The following is a 19,526-nucleotide window of genomic DNA, read 5'->3' as shown; positions in this document are numbered from 1 at the left end:
CCCAGTAATTTTCGCGACTAATCGTAGCTGTAACTGCTCATCGTCTGAGTCTACCTGGTCAGTTGCACATACATGTAGCGGGGTCACATATTCTCATAGATGTACCGGCCTTGGAAGGGCCTAATCTTCCATCAAGGAGATCTTCAAAATTTTCCTTATCGTCTTCCCAGTAATCATCTTTCTTCTATTGCTCGTTTACCCATCCAATCACTGTAATGGTATCAATCACAAGAGTCTCTTCTCAAAAATCCACCCAAATTGTTAACGTTCCTCCTCTTCTTCATTACATAAATGTTCGACCGTCTGGTTGGCCTCTTTGAGACTACAATTTTACCTCATCAGAGAAGGGCGTATCTTATACCAACTTGCGACCTCAAACCCCCTTCGTTTCTCATCATAAAGATAATTCTTTCGAGCATCTCTTGCTTCTTTCATTAGCCATTCAGTCTTATGCTACTAATTCAATAATCCTGTGATAATAAAACTTTTTGGAGAGAATGTTTGAGTTCTGGATGATGTGAGGAATGAATGAAAATAAACCATGCATCAAAATTATATAACGACATAAGTTGCACCGCCTCACTTTGACGATTCACTCGACGGTTCGTAAAGATAGCCGTCAAACAGCCCCTATGCGATCATTCCGACGAAACATATTTTCTCCGATTCGTTTAACTTCCAACTCTTATACTCTTTTCCCCAACATGTATAACAACTTACATCACTCTAAAACACTGCCCTAGGTCTTACATACAAACCCTCAGATGATTTTAAACACGAATCTTGCATTCCGTATCCTATCCCCTTTTAGACATTAAGCATCATCATCCTATAACTGATACTCTTTTCCATTTTCGTAATTCCTGCTTTACCCTTTTCTACTCATAAATCATTGGCATATTTATACTCAAGGGTTATATTTAAACACATACATATCCTTTCCATGTCTTACCTCGAGGGAAAGTTACAACTCCCATCTAATCATATCGATGTCTCATTAATAAAACACTTCTAAAGTTGATAACCACTCACAGTATAACTACAGTCCTTCGCTATTACCCAACTGAAAATCCCATCGAACTTCTCTTCTTTTTAAGTCTCATCAGAATACTTCAAAAGTTATCTTAACAAAATTATATATAATATATCGATACCACCCTCAAGGGTGTACAAACAATATTACCACAATAATTGTTCCTGACGGTAGTGCTCATTCCCTTGTACTGTACTATCTTCCCTTACTTACAAGCCATTCATATCTTACTGATTCCTCTTAATACCCATCATTTGTAATTCTATAGATATAGTCTCTTCATCGAACTATGTTCCCCACATATGTCCGTCCTGATTAATCATACTTTTTCCTTATTACCACAACATATCTTTTTCCACCGTACTATCAACATATTCACAACTATAACCCATTGTCTAACCACAGATTCCACTCTAGATTGCTTTTTAATATTACTCCTTTTCTTTTCTCCCGTCGTCATTGCAATCCTCGAATCACCCGTAGTCCTTTCTGAAGGAGTCGTCGTCAAACTATAAAACAACAGAGGTCAGGGTTGAAGATTTACACCCTATGACTCAGCACTATAGCACGATCTAGGATACAAAGAAGGGTAACCGTCCTAAATGCCCTGCAGCCTCCTGTTTATAAGTGTGGCGCGCTACACACCCATAAACAAGACTCTACTGGACACGGCTTGTAGACTCCCTAGGACAGACCTGCTCTGATACCAAGTTTGTCACACCCCAAATCTCGAGAGGCGTGGCCGGCACCCGATGCCACACTCGGCCCGAGCGAACCACTCTAAATCTGTAAATCTGGAGGGGTAACCCTCAACTTAGGTCGATAGGGCCTACCTGCACACAAACAATACCAACAACATAAGATACTATCCATATGCATGGAAGTTAGCTCAACAACACAGCCACAACATGTTCAAAACAACCTATGGACTCAACAACTACAACACAACACTTTATGATCTTTCCTCCATAACTATTTTCACTTTTAAGACTTGCTAAACCTTCAAATCAACTCAACATAAGAGATAAGATAAAGAACATACCTTATAGTTGAAGAACTTCCACTCACACAACTTGCTTCAAAATCAAACTCACCACAACATCAAGTAGAAGCAAGAACAATCACCTTTGCATGAACTAGTTGAGGATTTAATGTAAATCTTGATGAATTCTTGATCTAAGGACTATAAGTGTTTAGGAGATGTTTATAGAGGTTTCTAGAGCTAAAGGGAGTATAGAATAATGATAAAATGAAGGGAATGGGGGGTATTTATACCCCTTGAAGGTCGGTTCCACCGACTTTCCAAGTGGGCCCGCGGAAAAGCCATCTGGCAGCCTATCTTGAAACGGCCATAATTTTCTACTCCGCTATCATATCGACGAACGGTTTGTTGCATTAGAAACTAGACTAATGAATTCCATAACCCCTCATATTCTAGGAGATACATCTCCTTCAAATTAGACCAGAATTTCCTGTCCAAAATTCTACCAAGTTTTTCAAAATTTTGACAAACTTAATTTCTTCGATTCACTTGATCCCGAAACCTTTAGACACTTACTTAGCACTTGTTAAAAGTCTTCCTTAACCTTATAAGGGTTCCATGACCTCCCCGGCTTATGTTAGTTTACTTACGACACAAACGACGCGAAAATTTTCGAGGTGTAACATTTTTGTCTTGAAAAAAATTATTTTTTGCCTGTGCTTCTTGGAACAATAGTAAAGTTGTCCCCCCGTGACCAATAAGTCACAGATCTGAGCCGTGGAATCAACTACTGATGCTTGAATTAAGCTAGACTGCCTTCATTATACCCCCTTAGGGTGCAGTCATTCTCCGGACCCTACATGAACGTGGAATGTTTTGTGCACTAGATTGTCCTTTTTCATTTTTAGAAAAAATGCTTACTAGGGAAGACCCTTAGCAAATTTTGGACGAGGTTTTTATGTTTATTTTTCATTACCAGCTTTCCTTTTTCAATAAAAGAGCAGCAAAAGACAATGAATCATAGTAGTCCATGCAAGTGCAACTAATAAAATTGAGACATTTTATGAACAATGGGGAAGTTTTGCATAAAAGAATATGTTCCCACAAAGTCACAAATCAACAACAACAACAACATGCCCACTGTATTCCCACAAGTGGGGTCTGGAGAGAGTAAGATGTAGGCAGACCTCACCCCTACCTTTGAATTGCAAAAACATTAGACTCTGCGCTCTCAAAAAATTTAGAGACTCTGAAAGGCCTGCTGGATTTCAGCAAACCGTTTTATCTCTTGTCCTCAAGTAGAGGCTCTTCAATGCTCTCTGGTATCCTTCTTGAGCTAGAAATGTCCTCAATCGACTTCTTAGGTGCTTGTCCTTGTTTACTTTGGCCTCCCTGTCGAATCCAATAGATTACATTAGCAATTCTATCAAAAACAAAAGACAAAATGGTACATCAATAAAAATAGAAACATACATTTTTCCTCTTTGTCGTCATTTTAACTCAAATAAGTGATTCGAAAAAGAACAAAAGAGAATAATGCTTCAGTTCGTCACAGTAATTAATAGAACTAATAAAGCCTCTCAAAACTATTCCACTTGGATTTGTGTGAACCCATATTATGTGCGACAATTTACTGGAGGCACTGATAGCGATGCAAGATTATAGCAAGTTTGAGAATTTCCAGCTCCCGTCCCTCACTGATTTGTTAACTTCACAAAGTCTTTTAGTTGACAATGGTAAATAAACTTCTTTTAGTTGACAATGGTAAATAAACTATCTGAGAAGGAGAGACATGCAATAGTGATAAAACTATTTGACTAGTTTTACATATAACATGTAATTGAATCAGGTGCACACGATATGCAGTCGAGATGTTTAAACAATACTTTCTATCAAATGACATCAAAATGTGAATCCAGATTTTGGCAATTCAATCCATAATCATGTGGAATCTTGATTTTCAAGAATTGTACATCATCTATCAGGAGATTCCTATACATTATATCCATAATGTGTACTTACAGCTGCCTTTTGGGCTGTCAACCTCCGGATTGATGGTGCTCGTGCTACTGATGAAGCAGCAGCTGCTGCAGCCACACGTATCCTGTAAACATTGGAAGAACATTACAATCTGCTCTTCAACAGCAATAATACTGATCAGGTGAAACTAAGATTCCCGCACCTTTTATGTACATCAACATACTCATCGGTCTCATCCACAATTTCCTCCTGCACCAGTGACAAGTTTCGAAAATGTAAGTTCCATCTGTTATAGCCAACTGTGTGACAGAGAGTTATAAATCCAAAGAATTACCTGTAACAGTTCTTCAAATACATCTTCCAAGGTGATAATACCTATTACTTCAGCATCCTCAATATCATCTGATGAATGAGGCACACTATTTGTCACTGCATCACCGGATGTTGGTACTATACCCTTCTCAATATCAACGACCACATTATCTGACTTCCCATCCTTTTTCATCAGAAGAGGAGCAGTTTCACTGTTGTCTTCAGATTTCCGTTCCTCAACTACAGACGGAGGCTTTTTGCTTTTCCCTTTAGGCTTCACCACCGCAGCCATATGACTGCTCCCTTTTTGAAACTCGTTTAGTATGTCATATAGCGGCATATCAGCAGGAACACTGACGACAAGGAATGCTGTTAGGATATAAATATGAGTTCATACATGCAAATGACAGCCGGTGAAAGATTAAATATTAATACCGTGGAATTCTGCGTATAGACACTGCACTAACTGGTGTCTCTGTCTCCGCCCTTACTGTAAGAAGACTTTTTACCTAACATCATTTTCAAAATTGATCAGTTCACATGGGTAGCAAGATTACATTTTAAACTTGCTCTGACTGTGAGAATTCAGAGCTCACCAGTAGAAGTCCAATAACATTCTTTGGATTTCCAGAATAGACAGGAACACGGCTATGACCCCGTGCAAGAACTTTTCCCATAGCCTCCCTGCGATCAGGAAAACAAATGTGTAAGTTGACTGCTAAAACTAATAATCTAGATAACATATCTGGGGTTAAAATCAAGAATGAGTTGTTGCTTTTATTTATGTGCATACAGCATCTTGAGAAGTAAAAACAAAAAGAAAAATTGAAACTTCTTTTGAAGTAATAACTCAAGTATAGTTAACTAGGAATCTAAAAACATTTGCATGAAGAGAGTTCTTTAATTTTTTTTCTGAGAACATCTATCATGAAGGTAGAGCAGTTTTTTTATAACAAGAAATCCTCGAGGGTCAGGGGTGCATGGTTCGAATCTTGGTGATAATGGGCCCACCCCTCTACCATTCTCCACTTACTACCAGGCTTTTGTCTGTGGCAGTGTTTGAGCCCATAATGTATGCCTAACCTACACATCACACGCTACACTCTTACCCTAAACAAAATCCTTGAGAATACAGCTCAAAGAAAAGAGAATTCATTTTTTCTGAAAGAAACATCTAATGTTGAATGGGCAAAAGCTCCTTTTTAGGTACCATTTAAATTCCACGCAACCAACACAAAGGAAGAGAAAAAAATATTAGTCTTCTTAAGCATGATAGCTTCACATAGTTCACCACAATATCACATGCATGTAGGGGTGAAGAAAAATATCATTTAATCATTAGAACTGATCAATCATTTTTGAGAAGTTAACCATCAACAGAAGTGTTGCAACAATGCACAACCATGCATAGACACTAGGTAAGCATTAGGTACTTGTTAAGTTCTTGAGTATCAACAACTCCAGCCATACCGTGAGAGTGTAAAGGGTGTGCATAAAACGTAAAATGTGGCAAATATTTTATCGTAGAATCTCTTGTTTTGAAACTAAGGTTGTGTTTGTTTGAATTTTTCAAAACTTGGATTTCCAATTTCAGGTTTTGGGTTTTTGACAATGTGTTTGTTTAGGCTATTTTGCCAAAAGAAAAAAAAAAAGTTAATATCTTTTGAAGATTTCCAAACTCAATTTCTCAAATCTTACAAAAACCAAAAATCATTCCTCTACACGAAAAAATCTCTTAAATACAAATTTTAATGTTGTTGACCTGCTTTCAGTTCCTTATGGATGTATGCATGTTGTCTAGGAACACTTTGGAGTTTTTCCATCTAAAATAAGGTCAACAGTTCAGCATCTAGAGCGCAACATTTAGAAACAAAAATAACTTTTAACCAAATGTCAAGTTCTTTTTGCAGACTCAAGTTTATCAAAAATTCAAACAAATGCCACCTAATATTTTGAGAACCAAGAAGCCTTTGAATAACTTGAAGAGCAAAACAGTTGGTTTGAGTATTACCAGTCCAGCTTTGAATTGACATCCAATGAAAATGTTGACTCAATGGGTGTCATAGCCTCCTCAGCAGTCTATCAATAGCAACAAAAAAAAGGAGATAAAGAGCGAGAGAGAGAGGGAGGCACCAGTGGCGGAGCCACATGCATCCAAGGGGTGTCGACCGACACCCCTTCGCTGAAAAATTGCACTGTGTAAATACATAAAAAGAATTTTTTAATGTATATATACTATGTGTTGAACCCCTTAATTTCGTCGTATATTTACTTTTTTATATTTTGACACCCTTAGTAAAAATCCTAGTTCCGCCACTGGGAGGCACATCATACCAACATATTCCAGGTCTCAGTGATCTTGTGATGACTAAAGATAATATGTATTAGTATAGTAGGTCATAAAATGTATCACTGTAAATTTCATTCCTTTTTTTTTTTTTTTTTTTTTTTTTTTTTTTGTATAGATATGGGCTGCAACAGATTTTCTAAAAACAAAATCAATAGACAGAAAGGTGACAGAGTCTGGAATGTTTAACATGTGCACTGGAATTCAGTTAAGGGCAAGTTTGCAGAGTAGTTATTTCTGAGTAACTTCTCCCCAGCAAAAGAATGGTGGAAAGGAACTGTGCAGTATCATAGATGGTCAAAGCTTGTGCGACGAACCATGGATCTCAGGACACTCATAATTTTTGTTAAGCAAAAAGCTGATCAGAAGTCTCTTCTCGTAGAACTTCTATGCCTATACAAAATAAAATAGGGAAGCAGGAGATTTTTAAGGGTCAAGCATTACTGACTCCTGAAACCTTATGCACGCAGAACGAAAAGAATATGAGGGATGGCAGTATCATTGTCACTACCTTCTCGGTCAAATCCAGTGCTCCACTAATGATTGTTGTCTCATCATGTGTCAGGTCACCTCCCTTGCCAGCCTGAAGAAAATTCCTGTTAACAAATCACGGCTTCGGAAAATCTAAAGGAACTTGAATTCATGTTAACAGCTAGTTCTCAAAAAATTCAATGCTGCAAATTAAAGATGCATGACACTGACCTCTCGGCTGTGGATAGAAACAAGGGCTTTTAACTGAGCTCGTCTAAATAGTACTTCATTGTGTCCCAATACACAGTCTAGGATCTAGAAAGACACAAACATCAAGTCAGAGGCTCTACTATTACAATGAAATGGCAACCTAGGTTTTGCAAAACTTAAAAGAACTTCACTTTAGTTAAGAGGAGCAGAAACTAGAGAAGCACAAAGGCTCAGTATAAATTTTAAATGTAGCTTGATAAAGAAAGATATATTTCATTTCTTGATACAAGCCACTTCCAACGAATTAAAATCTGCAAACATGAAACATCAACTTTGTTTCAAACAAAGTCAATATCATACAGATGATAATTTCTAGAGCACTGGCTAAATCAAAACATGTGTGAATATGACGAGGCTAGGAAGCATCAACAGTCCCAACTAGAAGCCAGCATCTGGTAATCCTTAAATAAACTATCCTCACGAACATGTCCTTTCTGGTCTATCCAATGTCAAACTGCAGAGGACTACATCAGCTGAAAGTAGCTTGGAGCAAGCACTTAATAGAAGTCAGAACATGATCTGACATTTCCATATTCAGTTAGATAGGTCAAGGCTGTTAATTTAAATAGTCGAAACACCTTAATCTGCAAAATGTCCTCTGTATTAGGCTGATCAATGATAAACCATAAACTTTTGACTGCAAGTAGTTTCCTATAATAAATGTAGCTCAAGGGTTGTACTATTTCTATTCAACGAATCAATATATTTTGCTAAAATTGTAATTGGCATCAGGGAAAGGAATGTAAGGAAAATGAGTATTCACAACAAAGCAAGTTATTATATCCACAAGTTAAGTGGAAACACAGACTCAATCATCTTATAATTTAACTCCATTCGAATAGAGAAACTACATCAACACTGATTATCCAAGAGTTACACATGTGCAGTCCTAATGCAACCTAACTTCTAAGAAAAGAAAAATAAGAATGATAAAACAATGTAAAGAATGATTAATTTATGACTGCAAGGAAAATATTCTATTGGACCCAAAGCTAAGCCACCTAAGCTTCAAATGTCCATATTTACTGACAAACCAATTCATAGCTATTGCATGCTCTTGTAGACTGCAGATATTAGCTAAATCATAGGGAAGTGACAACTTCTATCTTTTCAATGGCGTAAACTAGAGTTAATTACTGTGACACAACACGACGCTAAAAGCTAATTGAACCACGTATTAAACGAACTCAGTAGATTAATTAAAATGCCTCTAAACACAGTGTACTCGATTCTCTCCAAACCAAGTACTTGAACAAAAAAAAAAAAACTAGTAAGAAAAAGGTTTTCAGAAGAATTCAGATATCCAGGATGTTTGAAATAATGGCACTCCTTCAAGTCAAGAATGTACCAATTTAACACTTTTTTTTTGGAACTCCTTCCTGGGAGAATTCCAATGATTTTCAAGGCAAAGATCATATAAAATACTTTATCTTTAGGCCAATTACTTAAAGACTCCAGAGATTACCTTCCCGATGGGATAAGCAATAGGATAGCATAGGAACATCAGAATACGAACAAGCCAAACAAAGTTAGAACCTACTGCAAGGCCATATCTAGTGCATATTGCTTGAGGAATAACCTGAAAAACAAAAATAGCAGGAGGATCAAAGCATATTGATATATCTTAAATGCTGAGATCAAGATTCTAGTACAGTGGTGCAATTTACCTCTCCAAAAAACAAAACGAAAGTTACTGATAGTATAATTGCCAGATATTGGTTGAAAAGCTTATCAAGGTATAGAGGCAGGGCCTGAAAATTGCAACAAGGAAAAACGAAGTAAAGGTCACCAATATTTGACTGCTAAATTAATTATATAAAGACAGCATTTTCTCCATTTTTGATCTAGTTAAGGGGGGCCATCTTATTCCATCCTTTTGTTTCATCACTCCTCCCTCCTCCCTACCCAAAAATATTGAAAGAGAAAAAAAATTATATGCATTTTCTGATTTGAATTCATTGGTTCAATTTAAGGATATTCCAACTTGAATCACATCTCTTAGGATTCATTACTAATTGGTAATGTTAACATCATTTCCACCACTACTGCGTATGTAAGCTACATCAATCTTAAAAAAGAGAACGAACCTAAATTACCTTATGCATATCCATTTTTCCAATTTAACAGCTATTTTTTTTTTTAAATGGTATTAAGAACTAAAGCTTCTTGTTATATATTAAGTAAACTGCTTTATGAAGCTAACTCTGCATGTGTGAACTCGTTCACATTGCAGGTCCCAAGCTCGGATAAAGGAGGAGGGTTGCCTCTTTACCCCATAAAGAAGGGTAAAGCTGCTTACATCTTACCCTCCCTAGACCCCACTTGTGGAATTACACTTGATTTGTTGTTGTTGTTGCTGCTTTATGAAGCTCTCCCAATTTTCTTTATAACCCCTCCCATCCTCTTCATCATGTTTTTGCACCCCACATTGTCTAAAACTTAAATAGAAGACATTCCTAAAGTGAATGAGAAAGACTGGTATTACCTCCATTGCAGCAGCATTACACAGAAGTAGTGTCACAAGAAGCTGATGCTGCTTCTGAACAACAGGAAGGATTGTAGCTGAAAAGATGGATATTTTGTGAGAAGCATAAAAGTTATTAATAAAGATTCCTAATAACAGCAAAAATGAGATCTTTTTCGACTTTTTATTTAACCACATCTCCACATAATTATGTATCACACATCCCACCAACTAGAGGCGGAGCCAGAATTTCAAGTTTATGGGTTTTGAATTTTAGAATGATCTGACTTCAGGTGGTGATAGTATCTGAATTCTAAATTTAATATTTGTATATATTTAATAAATTTCTTAATACAAATTTACTGGTTGAATAAAAGTTAATGGCTCTAGCTTCGCCCCTGCCGCCACCTGTTCAGATATACATTGTCAGACGAAAATTAATGAAATGGGAACCTGCTTGGTTTTTCTCAGAGGGGGTGCCACTTCGTTGAAGGATCTCAAGTTCCACGAGACCCAAAGACATGAGGCCTAATGTCAATCCGGACATTATTCCCGCGAAGAGAACTAAAAGACATGAGATACCTGCGTAAACGAACCATGATACCGTCCCAAATGCTATTTCTGCCCCCAGGTGTGGCACGGTCGTTGCCATTCGAACCACTGCCACCGCATTCAACGGGTGCATATTTTCCTCTTCTTCTTCCTCCGCTTACGGCCTAACGCCTACTCTCTCTCACACTTGTCTCCTCCTTGCACAATTTTTTTTTGCTTTTACCACCTTTTTTTGGATCAAGGTAGACTCATGAATAGGGGAGGAGAGAAGGTCAAAACAAGAAAAAGTCTTTTTTCCCTACAATTATATTAGAATTGTAGTAACCGTTCGTTACTTTTGTGTCCCTTCGACAAATTAGCTATGCATGTGTTCCTCTTCCTTCTTTTCCCCCCTTTTTTCTGTAGCGATCATGCTATGTCACATTTCTAACTTCTAGATTGATTGAGACAAGTCAGATAACTACGTATATTCGACAGCTTTTATACGACCTTACCAAATCAACAAATAATAGTTTCATAAATAAAATACTCGCTCTGTTTTAATTTGTTTGAACCTATTTCTTTTTTAATCCGCTTAAAATGAATGACTTCTTTCCTAATTTGGAAACAAATTCACTTTATGAATGATTTACAGCCACACAAATTTTCAAGGCTTATTTTGAACCACAAGTTTCAAAAGTCTTCCCTCTTTCTTAAATGTCGTGCCCAGTCAAATGGGCTCAAACAAATTGAAACACAGGAAGTATCATAATATCCTAAGACCCCGCATTAATAAATGACATATCTTCATGTTCCTTTTAGAAATAAATGATTGCGATTACATGTTATTACAAACTTTCAAATACACGTACTTTTACAAAGAACCATGTTGCTCCCAAACGCACATGCAAGTATACGCGATCATACAAGTAATATAGACTTTTAAGTCCAGATATCGATCCCACAGAGACTTAGATTCTACTGTTAAACTAATTCAAATTCGAATAAAACTATTCAAGAAAGTGAAAATCAAGGTGTTTGTTGTAACTAAACTAAGACCGAAAAGTAAATAATTTGTGATGGGTGTTTTTGTGACCGAGAGTATTTTGACAAAGACTGTAAGATTTATCAGATGAGAGAAAGTTCCAGGGTCATGGCTTTCGACAATCCAGTTGATCTTTTGACAATTCTACCTATCTTATTTCCGGGTTACTAGTTGACGGGTTAATTATAACTTTATGAGTATCTTAGGAGTTGCTCACAAGCACTGTAGATGCTACTATAACGCCTATATCCCTATGGTCGCCAGAGGTAACAAGAACGCATTTACTTCTCCGTATTTAACTAAGCAAGGCTAAAGAGTATATTCCTATCCTCATTAGCGAAACTATTATATCAAACAAGTCCTATTTATTCTTATTACGCATGCAAATTCCCTATCCCTAGTTCAATTCACACGCCACAGATAGTGTTCAACTATTGGCCAGATAATCAAACAATTAAGATCAAGAATAAATAAGCAACCCAAAATATGAAAATTTAATTGATAGAAATTGTCACCAAACCAACTATCATGTCTTTCGCCACAACCCTAGAATTAAGGAGTTTAGCTACTCATGATTCTCAATGAACAACAAGAATTCATGAAGAAACTAGTGTTGAAAAAGATGAAAATAAAATAAAATCTAGAGAGAAAGTAATATGACGGCTTACAAGTCTTGGAATAATCCCAGCACGTCATTAATAACGAACAAAACATCTATTTATAGTTGACGGGTTAATTATAACTTTATGAGTATCTTCCGAGTTGCTCACAAGCCTGTAGGTGCTACTATAACGCCTATATCCCTAATGGAGGTAACAAGAACGTATTTACTTCTCCGTATTCAACTAAGCAAGGCTAAAAGGTATATTCCTATCCTCATTAGCGAAACGATTATATCGAACAAGCCCTATTTATTCTTATTGCGCATGCAAATTCCCTATCCCTAGTTCAATTCACACGCCACAGATAGTGTTCAACTATTGGCCAGATAATCAAACAATTAAGATCAAGAATAAATAAGCAACCCAAAATATGAAAATTTAATTGATAGAAATTGTCGCCAAACCAACTATCATGTCTTTCGCCACAACCCTAGAATTAAGGAGTTTACCTACTTATGATTCTCAATGAACTATGAGAATTCATGGAGAAATTAGGGTTGAAAAAGATGAAAATAAAATAAAATCGGAGAGAAAATAATATGACGGCTTACAAGTCTTGGAATAATCCCAGCACGTCATTAATAACGAACAAAACATCTATTTATAGTTTAGGGTTGTTAACCAAATAAAAGGGTCCTAAATCGGACAAAACTGGGCATTCCCGCGTTGGCCACGCGTCGCGAGTCCAACGCGAGGTCTTCAGTGATTTGGGCCCTCAATTGTGCTGAGCCCGCAACGCGAGCATGACACGGATCGTCAAAGATTCTGCAGCTTGTATTTCCCGTCATGGCCCCACGACGCGGGCCTAACGCCTGAGTGTCACCTCGCGTTGCATCCGCGACGCGGGGCTGGCATAATTGCCTTCAATTCTTTCCAGAAAATCTTCTAAGTGTCGTACGCTCCTCTCGTTTACTCGTGCACAGGAGATCACCTCCAGAATCAACCAAAACTGCTCGATTTCCTGTTGTTTGTCCCCATTGTACCTATACACATGAAATATAGCGACACAAGCTCAAATATGTGATTTCATCATAGATTAAGCGCTAAAAGTCATAAGAATAGGGTGTAAAATGACACGAAACATAGATATTTGTGCCAAATATCACCACCCCCTACTTAGACTTTGCTCGCCCTCGAGCAACCACAAACCAACACCAAACTACACTTCTAGCTTAACTCATTCAAATAGGTCTGCAACGGGATTCGACTAGTATCGCTATCTCAAAAGAAAGATTTCAAAACCAAAACAATGAGCCAAGTTACGAAAGCCATGCCAAAGATTTAAAACCTCATTTTTAGCACCAATGACCATCTTCCTAAGAAACACTTCACTTTTAAAACCAATCGACCCAATGACACCACTTTAAAGCATGTAAACATTCTTATGATCAAGAAATCAACACTTCACCACTCTATTGCTAATTATGTGCCCTCACCAAAAGAAAGTAGTCCATATCTCTGAAGAATCACATATGTTTAAGTCAATGGACCTGAAATCAATAATTACGCTCATTCTCACAAAGAATATCACATGCAAGGTACAATGTTCCATAGGCTTGCCCGTAGTGTAAGTACTCCACTAATACAAGTAAGATGAACCTAGAATCAAGTAGGACTTCGAGGGTTGTAATGTAGGCTAAGGGACGGGGAGTCATTTGGATAATAGTGACTAACCTCCCTAAGCACTTTAATACATATACTTCTATTATTCTTGCACCATTTCTTCATTAGCCCTTATTCAACACCAACCAACCTTTAAATTTCTCCCGATTCACCCATTTTTCTTTGTTTAAGCACCACTGTTTTAAAAGTCACATAAGTTAGAAGGGAAACTTTTTTCGCTGCATTTTTTTTTTCTTCAGCTTTCTTTCTTTTCTCTCCTTCTTTTTTTTTTTTTTCAATTCCCAACTAACAAGTGAATTAGTTCTTTTCATTCGGTGCTCCCATAGTCTTCCTAGATTACAATGAACAACCACTTCCCCTTTTTCAATCACTTTTTCAATGACATCCCAACTCCCATTATATATGTAAATGATTAAAGTGCTCATAGAGTATTTGGATTAGAAATCAAGTTTTATAGAACGAAGGGTAAAGGCTAATTAACTGCTATCAAAGAAAAGGCTAAAGGCTCAAAAGGGTTAACTAGGGTGCTATTTACAAGTTGGTAGGATAAACATTTTAGGCTTTTTAGTGACTAATCAAAGAAACGCCTCTATCATTTTCTAGGCTCAATCGAACTTCATTTCGCTTCACGAAAACACAAGGCAAGTTCTAGATGTCAATACCAAACATGGATACAAATGCAAAACCTTACACACACATGGCACACAATCAACGCAAGATGGATCCGGTTATCCCTCGAATCAAACAACAATAAAAATCAACAATGCCAAGTGGGTCATAACGAGTCAAACAAAAAACAATTTGCAAGTGCTTTCAAGAAAAGTAATACAATATCAAGGCATGCTTTCACAAAAAAATTTAAGATCACTCATATGACAATACTTCACCTAACTCGTGCACCTAGCATTTGAACACGCCTATCCTAAGGACTAATTTTCCCTCAAGCAGGCTGTCATCCGCCCGTTATTAGGAAAAACCCTTTCTATGACTAAGAAGTAAAATAAAAAAGAAAATCCTAACGGATGACTCATGCCACTACTGAGGGCCTAATCTAAAAAATAAAATCTTTTTTTTTCAAGTAATCCTAATTAAAAAGAAAAATTAAACTAAAAAAAAAAAAAAAAAAAACTACGGCATAAGCATCCTCTATCTCGAGACGTACTCCCACCCCACACTTACTTTCATGTACTGCCCTCAATGCATATGGAAAGATAAAAACAAAAGTAAGGCGAGAGATACTCCCTGGAGCCCACTAGGGCCTAGTCATCCTCATCAAAATCATCAGCCTCGCCATCCTCAGGCTCGGCTTCCATTGCAGCATCTTCTTCATTCTCTTCCCCCATCTGGGACTCTACCTCCGCACCAGCTGCTATATCGGCCTCAATCAAGTCTGTCGAGTTCACATGCTCATCGGCAACTAACGTGGCCTTTTCTCCCATAAGAGCTCGGGAGTACAGGGTGTGCGGGACCACAGCAAACACACTGGATAGATCGCCGTCGAAGTGCTCGGCGGCCACCGTCATCCCTCTGTAAAGTTGGGCCAGCACTGTGGATTGGGCGGCCCTCTCCTAGAAAAGGGGGTGAGCTGCTGCTTCTTGCTCAACTCTGGTGCCTTGACATTTGAAGTATCAAGGGCATCCTTAGGAGGTGGTAACACTCTATCAGACGGCTGTGCTAATTTGTCATTCAAGTTCATCAAGTAAGCCGTGAGAGTGCTGCCGAAACTCAACTTCGGCGGGGTGTGTAATCGAACCTTCTTCATCTCTTCCATCATCAAATACCCTATGTTAACGGGCTGTCCCATCATGAGGAAGTATACAATGCAGACCCGCTCCTTTTGCACCTCAGAATAGTGCTCCAATGGCCAGATTCGGTAATTCAACAAACGCAACCATACCTGCGCCTCCTGATTGAAATTACTCATCTTCACGTACTTGTGCTTCTGATATTTTCCCGCATAACGGGCCCATGAGGCTTTGGAATCAACACCACACAAGGTTTCCCAAATGGCCTTGTAATCAGGCCGGTGAATGAAGTCCAGTAGTGGTTGGGTAGGATAATCAGGGACTCCCAAGTGTGCACATAAGAGGGATGGTGAGATGGGTATATCCCCTCCCCTACAATAGATAGTCGGCTCCCATATGCCATGTCGAGTGAACGTGACATCGGCGTAGAACTCGAGGATAAGATCAATGTTAACTGGCTCTGGTGTCTCAAAGATGGACACCCACCTCATGCCTACAAGCCGATTGTACACATTCCTGAAGTGGCGCTGCAATAGGGTGCCATTGATGGCACGCTCATGGATGTACCCCGTTACGAGGTTGAATGTTTCACACCAAATCCTCCCCGGATACACAGACATCTGGCTTGGTCCTGGATGATGGAGCACGAGGGATAGGGATGGTTGGTCGCTTACCCCCCGATAGCGATTTGATCGTCTTTTTAGCTTTGGGGGGGGGGGGGGGGGGGAGAGGGGGTTTGCTCTCCCCGTTTTATGCCTTGGGAGGTGGAAGTAGCAGCCGATTTTCCCTTACCTTTGGTGTTAGCCATTTTGCCTGCAAAATAACACAATATCAAACAATGAATCCAATGAAAAAAACAACGGAGTCGTGAAACGACCCCACACTTAAGTCTTTTCCATGTTTTCAAGTTTAGAGTTGTGTGGCCCAACTTTTTGATTCGTTTTTCTCTTTTTCTTTTTTTTCTTCAGGCCTTTTCATGATTAACACCTAAGTTGGGATTGAACCGACCCCACACTTACTTCAAACTACTTACAAAAGAGGAAAACAAAGAAGTTAACTAAGTCGGACTAGAAAAAAAAACAAAAATCAAGAAGCTAAACTAGTTTCATGTTTTAGGACTTTGGGTTGGTGATTCATGATTTTTCTCAACCCAATTCACAATTAGTGATGCACAATCGATGTCCAAGGGTTCGTACAACTATTTAATGTCATATTGCTAGTCAAGACTTCACAATTCCACATAAAAATTCATTCGAGCATTTTTATAAACACCTTGCGGGCATAGAATCATTCCTTTGAATTTTAAGAAAAAATATTGGGTTTAAAACCCTCCCTTCTACAATGGGAGTCATCTTCTAGCCCTAGACATCAATAACAAACAAGCAATACCAATCCCCGCCCCAATTTCGCCCAAACCCAATAACCCTAGTTTCACAACTTCAATCTTCAAGAACAAGTGAAAAGAAGAAAAGATGGTGCTTACATCTTGATGTTATGAGATGAAATTACAAGTTCTTGAAGTTGTATGTGGGTTTCCTATGGATTTTGGGGAAAGGGAGGTGGAGGAATTCGAATTTTTAAGAGGGGAGGGGAGAGGGAGTGTTTTGAGTGGGAGAGGGAATGGGAATGGGAGGGGCGAATATGCCTTTTTAAACTTAAAAACAAAAATAAAAAATTCGAACCGCTTCATCCGCGTTGACCCCACTCGTGGGTCCAACGCAGAATATTTATTTTTGAAAAAAAAACTCTGAGTAGGCGTCACAACCGTATCATGGGTGAAATGCGAAAAAATCAGCTACAGGAAATTTTCGTTCAAGCGTTGGCCCCGCATCACGGGTCCAACTCATACATCAAACCTGGAACGAATTTCAACTTTTTTCGCGTGTTTTGTGGTCCTCCTCCTTCCCTAGTCCTGCAACATGAACAAACGTGACCTATATGTACAAAAACGTTAGGTTGCCTCCCAACCAGCGCCTTAGTTAAGGTCGTGGCACGACTCTTTTTGTATTTTTCTCATTTTTTTGTTCTTTTTTTCTTTATGCTACTTTTATAAACACGAGTTGCCTCCCGAGAAGCGCTTGATTTAACGTCGCGACACGACGTAGGCTTTACTCAAACCTCCTCTAGATCCACTGAGGTCTTCTCTGGATTGATGACCTCTCCAAAATAGTGCTTGACCCTCTGCCCATTTACCAAGAATGTTCGCTCTGCATTCAGCGATTTCAGCTCAACCGCCCCATGTGCGGTTACCCGAACAACTTCAAACGGACTAGACCACTTGCTTTTCAACTTCCCTCCGAAAATCTTCAGCTTAGAGTTATACAACAAGACTAACTGCCCAGGCTCAAAGTCACGAGGTTGGATGCGCTTGCCGTGAGTTCTCTTAGTTCGCTCCTTGTACATTTTCGCGTTCTCATAAGCATGATAGCGAAATTCCTCCAACTCGTACAACTGTAACAGTGTCTTTTCTCCAGCTTGAACCATGTCTAAATTCAGCTTCTTTATCACCCAATATGCTCTATACTCAAGATTAATTGGTAGATGACATGCCTTACCAAAGACGAGCTTATAGGGAGATGTGCGAATAGGAGTTTTGCAGGCTGTTCTGTATACCCACAGAGCATCATCGAGCTTCAGCGACCAATCTTTCCTACTCACGCTCACAGTCTTCTCCAAAATCCTCTTAATTTCTCGATTCGGTACCTCCACTTGACCACTCGTCTGAGGATGATAAGCAGTCGCTATCTTGTGTTTCACCCCATTTTTTAGCAACAATTTATCAAAGAGCCGATTGTAAAAGTGCGTACCTTGATCGCTGATGATGGCTCGAGGGGTCCCAAACCTTGTAAAAATGTTCTTCTTCAGAAATCTTGCCACCACACTAGCATCATTATTGGGAAGTGCAATGGCCTCCACCCACTTCGAGACATAGTCTACAGCAACCAATATGTATTTATTCCCCTTGGACGGTATGAAGGGACCCATGAAGTCGATACCCCACACATCAAATAGTTCGATCTCTAAGATGCCCTTCAAAGGCATTTCATGACGCTTGGAGATATTTCCGGCTCTCTAGCAGTTATCGCAGGCTCTCACAAATTCATGAGCATCTTTGAACAAAGTGGGCTAATAGAACCCAGACTGAAGTACCTTCGTAGCTGTTCTGTCACCCGCGTGATGACCACCATAGGGTGACACGTGACACTTCTCAAGAATTGCGGGGACCTTTTCCTCTGGGATACATCTTCTAATCAGCTTATCTGTGCCAACCCTATATAGATAGGGCTCATCCCATACATAGAAATGGCTATCATGCAAAATTCGCTTCTTCTTCTCGTGATTAGCGCCGGGGGGGTAAATCTCACTTACTATAAAGTTCACCATGTCTGCATACCATGGCACCTCAGCTGATTGAAGAGAAAAAAGTTGTTCATCAGGAAAAGTCTCCTTAATCACCACTGCTTCATCTACATGTTCCTGATCTTCCAATCTCGATAAGTGATCTGCTACTTGATTTTCTGTGCCCTTCCGGTCAAGAATCTCAATGTCAAACTCTTGCAGCAGCAACACCCAACGAATAAGCCTCGGTCTTGCATCCTTCTTCGCAAATAAATAACGAACTGCAGTGTGATCAGTATACACAATCACCTTCGTGCCCATAAGATATGATCGGAATTTGTCAAAGGCATAGACAACCGCCAATAACTCCTTCTCTGTGATTGTATAGTTCATCTGGGCTGCATCAAGTTTCTTATTGGCATAATAAATAAGATGAAAAATCTTGTCCCTTTTCTGACCAAGGACAGCTCCCACAGTAAAATCACTTGCATCACACATCAAAATAAATGGCAGAGACCAATCAGGTGCGATGATAATAGGAGTAGACACTAACCTCTGTTTCAACTCATCAAAAGCCGTCGATGTGCTTCATTAAACACATACTTCACATCTTTCTCTAAAAGCTTGCACATTGGATTAGCAATTTTAGAGAAGTCTTTGATGAACCGTCGATAGAAGCCTGCATGCCCAAGAAAACTGCGCACTCCCCGAACTGAAACGGG

General features: G+C 38.9%; 1 protein-coding gene across 1 annotated transcript; it reads right to left on the bottom strand.

Annotated features, from left to right (window-relative positions):
- Positions 1–3,074: 3,074 nt before the first annotated feature.
- On the bottom strand, positions 3,075–10,805 carry LOC132037133 (DUF21 domain-containing protein At4g14240-like). Its single transcript, XM_059427593.1, has 13 exons — positions 10,313–10,805; positions 9,881–9,957; positions 9,063–9,146; positions 8,861–8,974; positions 7,357–7,440; positions 7,166–7,237; positions 6,319–6,386; positions 4,904–4,991; positions 4,743–4,816; positions 4,330–4,660; positions 4,198–4,244; positions 4,038–4,119; positions 3,075–3,407 (listed from the first exon to the last, which is right to left on the bottom strand). The coding sequence occupies exons 1-13, from the start codon at positions 10,542–10,544 to the stop codon at positions 3,297–3,299; spliced, it is 1,464 nt and encodes a 487-aa protein (XP_059283576.1). The 5' UTR covers positions 10,545–10,805; the 3' UTR covers positions 3,075–3,296.
- Positions 10,806–19,526: the final 8,721 nt, after the last annotated feature.

This window comes from Lycium ferocissimum, chromosome 11 (genome assembly GCF_029784015.1).
Source record: "Lycium ferocissimum isolate CSIRO_LF1 chromosome 11, AGI_CSIRO_Lferr_CH_V1, whole genome shotgun sequence".
Lineage (NCBI taxonomy): Eukaryota > Viridiplantae > Streptophyta > Magnoliopsida > Solanales > Solanaceae > Lycium > Lycium ferocissimum.
This window is presented reverse-complemented; position numbering and strand designations above follow the sequence as displayed.

Bases quoted from the DNA above. Each gene is read 5' to 3' on its own strand.
- LOC132037133 (XM_059427593.1), bottom strand. From the start codon at position 10,544: ATGCACCCGTTGAATGCGGTGGCAGTGGTTCGAATGGCAACGACCGTG. The intron at 9,147-9,880 runs GTAATACCAGTC...TGCAATTTTCAG, and splicing joins GTAATGCTGCTGCAATGGAG to GCCCTGCCTCTATACCTTGA. The intron at 3,408-4,037 runs GTAAGTACACAT...TGGATTCGACAG, and splicing joins TGACAGCCCAAAAGGCAGCT to GGAGGCCAAAGTAAACAAGG.